The sequence below is a fragment of the Phalaenopsis equestris genome, unplaced genomic scaffold (genome assembly GCF_001263595.1).
Source record: "Phalaenopsis equestris unplaced genomic scaffold, ASM126359v1 Scaffold201715, whole genome shotgun sequence".
Classification (NCBI taxonomy): Eukaryota; Viridiplantae; Streptophyta; class Magnoliopsida; order Asparagales; family Orchidaceae; genus Phalaenopsis; species Phalaenopsis equestris.
The window spans coordinates 14520-21777 of NW_018221462.1; the positions used below are offsets into that span (position 1 = coordinate 14520).

Below are 7258 nucleotides of genomic sequence, written 5' to 3' on the forward strand. Positions count from 1 at the left end.
TTCAAAAGTGTAATTTCATTCAAAATGTGTGAGAATTGTGAAGTAGATTAAACATAGAAAGACATATCAAAATGTGCTAAGTCAGAATTTTCTTTCTTGCTCATTTTTACTCCAAAATGCACTATTTTTGCTTCATTTTCTCCGAAAGTCCATTTCTTGTATCTGAAACAAAAAATATGTAAAATATTTTCCTTTAAAGTGTAATATCATTAAAAATCATTAAAATTGAGCATGAAATATATATAAAAAAGTAGATAATTTTTAGACGTATCAATTAAAAAAGTAAAAGTAAATAATTTTTAGACGTATCAATTGACCCTAATAATTTTAATTTATATTGAATTTATGTTTTGTTAAATCGTACAAGAAAATGAAAAGTTTTGTATTTATTCTACACTGAGCCAAATTACTCTAAGAAGTTTCAAATACAATAGATTATTTTAATACTGCATTCCATTTTTAACAAACCAAATAACCCCAAATATTTTAAGGCAATTGATAGAAAATGATTGTAATTGTGAAATGTTGTCACATGTTAAGACATACTCTCTAATTTTATGGAAAAAAGAGAGTTGTGAGAAGAAAAAGAATTAAAAAGTACTTTTGATGAAAAGATTGAGTAGTTATTCAACAAAAGACTTATTCTATTTACTAAATGACAGTAATGTTTGACCCAAAAAGAACTTTTTACTTTTTGGATACTATTCATCAAAATAATTATCGGACATTATTTTTTTTCAAATCTTTACTATTATATAGCATATAAAGTTAAAATTTTTCTAAAAAAAAATTTATATATATGGCTTTCAGGGAAAAATTTTATCTAAATTTTAGGAAAATTTACACACATACCATAAAAGTGTTATGTATTTACCTAAAATCCAACATTTGATATTAAAATTTGTAACATTTTAATGTAATAAACATATTTTTGAAAAAGTGAATTTTTCTTTTAAAAAATAAGAACAATTTTTTAAATGTGATGTTAAAGATTTGAGTATTATATATCCAAAGATCAAAATTTAGATATTATACATATAAATATTTAAGAATTGCTTAGGAAGCATGTGCAACCAAGATCTTATATTCTCAAATGGGTGTAAATGTTCTCCAAATTTTTTTTCTAGCTCAGTTCAATTTTATCGACCTAAGAGCACAAAAAAGTATTCTTTTGACGGGCGAGAGAGAGAGAGAGAGAGAGAGAGAGAGAGAGAGAGAGAGAGAGAGAGAGAGAGAGAGAGATGGAGGAGGTTGCGGTGGTTTCGGACGGTAAATTGGAGCTAGGCCGGCCGGCTGTAATACTCTTATGCGGAAGCCTCGTATACTACCACTGCGCGTACCGGGACTCAAGCCTCCTTTCGCTCTTCTCCGATGTTCTTATCGTGCTCCTCTGCTCTCTCGCCATCCTGGGCATGCTCTTCCGTCAGATGAATATCTCGTGAGCGCTCATAGAAACTATAATCTGTCAGCTCTTCTTCGATTTACGTCTTCGGTTATACTTCAATAATACTTTGGAATTTTGGTTAATTGATAAAAGGCTGTGTTTGTTATAAGCAACTTGATTTTTTCACCTTTAATTTTTTGTGCGTTTAATTTTAGTTTTTGGGAAAAGTAAAGTGTCTCTATTACGTGGGTTAATATTTGAGAATCCCTATCCCTGCTGCAGATGTTCCATTTGATGGACATTTGATAGAACTTAGCTTCTTTGTACATTACTACAAGAAAAAAAATCTTGCTCTAGTGCTTGGTATTGTGCATAGTTTTATCTAGTATTAGCTTCTTATAAGTATTGTGGCAGTGTCAACACTAACAAATCTACGCTCAATGCTAAGTATTCGTACCGGCCCATTTTAAGGTGCAAGCTTTAGTTCAAGGCTGCCTCATGTCGTCTTTAGACTTACGTATAATGACAGAAAAACTGTTATATAAACCATTTTTAATAGCTAGCCAACATTTTTTCATTTCAAAGAACGGTTAGAACAAAAAATTTAATTGTACAACTTGGTGAACTCTACTTGTGGATATCAATTTTGATTGATTACACCTTTGAGGGCTAAGGATAAATTCGGAAAATGGAGGAAAAATTAGAAGATAAGAGGCTATAAGAGAGGTTGAACAAGGGTTGGATTTATGAAATTCATTTTTTATGTGTTTGAGATTATTAAATGAGTAAATCTTGTACATATCTGGTGATAACTTAAATGTGATAAATATGAGCATGTTAGATTTTTTTTTTTCTTAACAATGTAAATATAGATGAGCATACAATTTATAGAGTTAATTCTAGGTAGCTAAAATTAAGAACTACGCCGAGCATAATTTGTAATAAGTGAATATCGTGGAAAGTTTATGTTGGATTTAATAAACTCCAATGCAAACTATGCTACGTTGATTTGTGTGCTGATTGCTAAAGAAGTCACTACTAATGCTATGGTTATGTGGAGAATAATAGAGAATGCTAAAACTAATATTTGATAAAATAAGGAAGTGTTGATTGAGAAAAAAATTATAAAAAAACAACTACAAATGATGCTTTGTGAAATGATTATATGAGATGATAAAAGATTGTGAAAAATATAAAAAATCAGTTTCAACATATTATATGGAGTTTAAAAGACACATTAATATTTTCATTTGATAACATTAATATAGAAGGATTAGGAAGAACAAATGGCAGAAAAAAGGTAATACATATAGAATTTGAGCCAAAAAAAAGTTGCAAAGGGATTTTAACACCTCAAGTTGCACTAAGTTTAAACAAATCAAAACTAAGGATTCATAAGATCACCTTATGTAGTTGGGTTAAACCAAATGACAACAATAATGGAGATAATGATCTTAATGTCCATGTTCCCTTTAAATTGAAGTCTAGTGTTATACTTTTCACAGATAAAATGATTTCAAATAAAGTTTATTGAATTTAAATCAGTTTAAAACATGTTATCATGTGTAATGGGGCTTTCATGTGTGGTTAAAAAGTCTCTTGCAAGAAGGCCATGTACATATGTTTAGTCATGTATGACTAATGTGCTTTATTATTGATTCTCTTAGATCAACTATTACATATTGTCAACTATTTAGGCAAATCTTCTATTGTTTGAGATTAAAACTTCTAACTTTAGGTTGTCATTTGTTTTGATTTCATCTTCATCAGGGAATCCATAACCATTACATTACTTTTTATACTTTATATCCCTTATCATTTGATGCATCGGATCTTCTTGAAAAAAAAACCTATTTCTTATTATATATATATTTTTTGCATCAATATAAATTTGGATGTCTTTCTTCTATGAGTCACTACATTTCGTTAAGTTAATGGGTCATTTTATTGCTTGCATTATCAGGATGCTCCATAACAAATATCGGGGTTTTCAAATTCTCGGTGTTTGGTGGGATGAAAAAAATACATTATAAAACTTTTATGTATTTGGAACTCACTCTTTATACACCACTTAATGCCAAGCACCTCCTACCATCGTTGTTTCTGGTGACCACAACCATCGTCCACTACCACTAACATGCGACGACACTTGCTGCTACTGCCAACTAGCATTCCCCTTCGGCTTTTCCATTGAATTCAGTTTACTTCAAACTAAATAAAATAGTTAATCTTCTACATATATTTTACATCAAACCAATCAATTCTAAACTATTCAAAGTACGCTACATTTCAGTTACATTGCATTAATTTTACATTATATTCTTTTTTTAGCAAACAAAATGGCTCCCTAAAGTGGAGATTCATCATGGCTTTACTCAATCTCATAATTTTTTTTTTTTTCTTAGAAATAAATGCATTTATTATTGATCATCTTATGGTGTCATAACATGCACAAGCTAATAACACTCTATAAATTGGTATTGTAGAAGATGATATTACTGTAAGAATCTGATCCTGTAGAAATATAGAAAGGAAGGAAGAGAAATAAAAAAATATCTATTTCTGTAAAGGATTACATTCTTGAATATATGTAATGGTGAATGCAATAGATATATATAGGCATAGCAGAGTACTCTGGAGACTCATATATGTATGACTGAGATGAGGAGAATTCGTTACATTCCAACGATTGAATTGTTTGTATGCGGTTAATGAAGATGTACTTTTACCGAATGATATTTGTATCATTCCCTGTCAAGCTGACTTCTCAGTTATGAAGGGTAAGCTTGTTGCTAAGCTTATGAAAACGTGGTTTAGGTAGAGATTTAGTAAAGATATCTTCTATCTGTCCTCCATCAAGCTGACTTCTCGGTTACGAAGAGTAAGCACGTTGCTAAGCTTATGAAAACATGGTGTAGGTAAAGATTTAGTAATGTTATCTTGTATTTGTTCATCTATAGGAATGTAAGCTATGACAAGCACATTTGAGCGTATGTGCTCCCTTATGAAGTGCTAATCTCTCTATATGATTTGCTTGAGCATGGAATGAAGGATTATGCACAATCGCCATGGTCGATGTATTATTGCAGTGAATTACAGTGGGCTGTTCAGTAGAGATTTGGAAGTTCGCAAAAGCCTTCTCAAAAATATGACATCAATTGCTATCGAGGAAATAACTCGGCTCTAGCTTCTGTGGATGATTAAGGCACTATAGGTTGTTTCTTCACATGCCAGGAGAGCAGATTTGGACCAATGAAGGAGCACTAACTTGTAATTGATAGTCTGTTGCTTGAATCGATGACCCGACCTGAATTTGAGTTAAGTGCGGAGAGTGAGTGATCCCACTGATAATGGTAGCACCATGTAAAGTGTTCCTTTAGTATATCAAAGGAATCGTTTTGTTGATATAGATTGATTGGTTGATGTAGATTTTGAGAAAGAATGTTTACAGAAAATGCAATGTCCGGCGTGTGCTGGTTAAATACTTTAAAAAGCTAAATAGTTGTTTGTAGAAAGTAGATTTGGAAAATTTTTTGGTGGATTTCAATAATGTGTTGGAGTGGGAAATGAGATTGTTTAAAGGCTTACAATCTATCATATCCGCTATGTGGAGAATTTCCTTGGCTTAGGATGTTTGATTAAGGTAAAATCCATATGAGGTGTGTTGTACATGTATGCCCAAGAATGTTGAGACTGGTCTCAAAATTTTTATAGAAAAGGGTTTGTGGAGATCATGGAGGAGATTTGGAGAGTCGTAGAGTTGTTTTGAGTCAGTAGGATGTCATCTACATAAATTAGAAGGTAGATAAGAGTGGAGTTGTGTTTGTATATAAGTAGAGAGGTATTTTCTTGGTTGTGTTTGAATGCAAATTTGATTTGGTGATGGTGAATGTGTTAAACCATTGGCACGGTGCTTGTTTAAGATCATAAATGGACTTTTGCAGTAAGCATACATAATTAAAATGTTGAGGATCAATATAACCTAGTAGCTACAGTTTTTTGAAGCTGCCCATGGACAAAGGGATTGGAGACATCCTTTTGAAGAACTGACCAGTTATGATGAAGTAAAACAACTAGAAGAAGCCTGATGTTAGGTAGTTTGGCCATTGGACTGAAAGTATCTGTATAGTTTATGCTAAATTCCTATTGGTAGCCTTGAGCCACAAGTCGGGCTTTATCTAGCCACCGAGCCATCTTGATGTTTGATTCGATAGGTCTATTTGCTCCTTGTATTGGCTGTTCAGTGGGTGGGGAACCAAAATCCAGGTATGCTGAGACTTTAGTTCTTGGAATTCAAGCTTCATGGCTTTCGGCCACTGGGGATGTTTGACAACATGTTTTTAGATAGATGGTTTTATTTCAGGTTGCTGTAAATGCATTAAATCAAACAAATGTTTACTTGGTATGATGGGTTGAGTTACTCTGGGTTGTTCTGAAGTTGAGATTGGTTGTTTGGTTGTGGTGGAGGTTGATGAGTAGTTGGCTGCGATGGGGCAGGATTTAATGATGATGTGGATGAAATTGTTGTGGGTAGAAGTGTAATTGGAGGAGTGTAGATTGAAGATGAGGATGAAATAGGTTGAGATGCTAATTGTTTCTAAGGTAATAACTTTTCATTAAAAACGACATGTCTTGATATAACAAGTTTGTCTGTGATGGATCTGAAGCACTCGTAGCCTTTATTATGTTCAGGATTGCCCAGAAATATGCAGGGATCTGATCTGTGCTGCAGTTTGTTTCTTTTGCAGGGTGGCAGCCATGGATAAACTCACAACCATACACTCTGAGATGGCATGGCTGTAATCTGGTATGTACCAAATAGAAGTTGATATGGGGATTGGACTGTTGTAGTTCTAGATAGAAGGCTATTGATAAGGTATACGTCAGTTATCACAGTTTCCAGCCATAGTGATGATGGTAGTTGGGAATCAGCAAGAAGAGCTCGTGTAGTTTCTAGGATGTGGTGATGTTTTCTTTCAGCAATTACATTTTGTTCAAGTGTGTATGGGCTTGTAGTTTGATATATTATGCCATGAGAGTTGAGAAATGTAGTATATTGGGAGTTTTTATATTCCCTCCCTCCATCAGTTGGTAAACCTTGACATTTCTGCTAAGTTTTAATTCAAGTTTAAATTTGATAGTCAGAGAGGACTTCTTCTTTATGAATCATTGGGTGAATCCATGAGAATCATTTTGAGTCATCAACAAATAACACGTAGTATTCATAGCTTTGAATAGATGGAGTTGGGAGAGTCCCCACACTTCTGAATGTATAAGTTCAAGAGGAATAGATGCATTTTTACTTATAGAAATGAAGAGCAAATGACGATGTTTAGCTATAGTACAGGAAACAGGAGGAAAATTGTTGGAAATATTGATAGCAGGCTGCTGCATGGAGATGACAACTAGTGTTTGTGAATTTTAATGACCCAAACGTTGTTGCCATAGATGATCTGTATTGGTGGTGGAGACCAAGGCTTGCTGAAATGAATGAAGATGGTAGAGACCTTCATGACATGGAACTTGTAGAAGAGTTTGTTGAGTTGCTCGATTCTTGATTTATCCATCAGCATAACAATTAATAAGATAGTTGTTCTCGGTGACTAGTAGAGAAATGACGATTAAGTTGTGCGATATTAGAGGTGTGCGAAGCAATTTGGATAGAATAAGCTTACGATTAGGTGTTGGAAGGATGCCTTGTCCAGATTTCAGTATGGGGACAGTATTTCCATTTCCAACAAACACTTGATCTGTGCCTTGATAGGATTCAACTTGCTGCTGTTGATCTTGATCTGTTGTGAGGTGAGTTGTGGCTCTCGTATGAAGGTAACATTTTTGTGGAAGATGTGGCCACTTATAGATGAGCATACAATT

At 33.5% G+C, this 7258-nt stretch overlaps 1 protein-coding gene across 1 annotated transcript in view; it reads left to right on the forward strand.

Moving 5' to 3' along the window:
- Nucleotides 1-1102: 1102 nt before the first annotated feature.
- The window catches only part of LOC110036032 (reticulon-like protein B22), a gene marked incomplete in the record, with an annotated part of 27289 nt that continues 21133 nt past the window's right edge, over nt 1103-7258 (forward strand). Inside the window, 2 exon segments of the mRNA XM_020740380.1 lie at nt 1103-1191; nt 1228-1438. Of these exon segments, the coding sequence (XP_020596039.1) occupies nt 1242-1438 (197 nt within the window).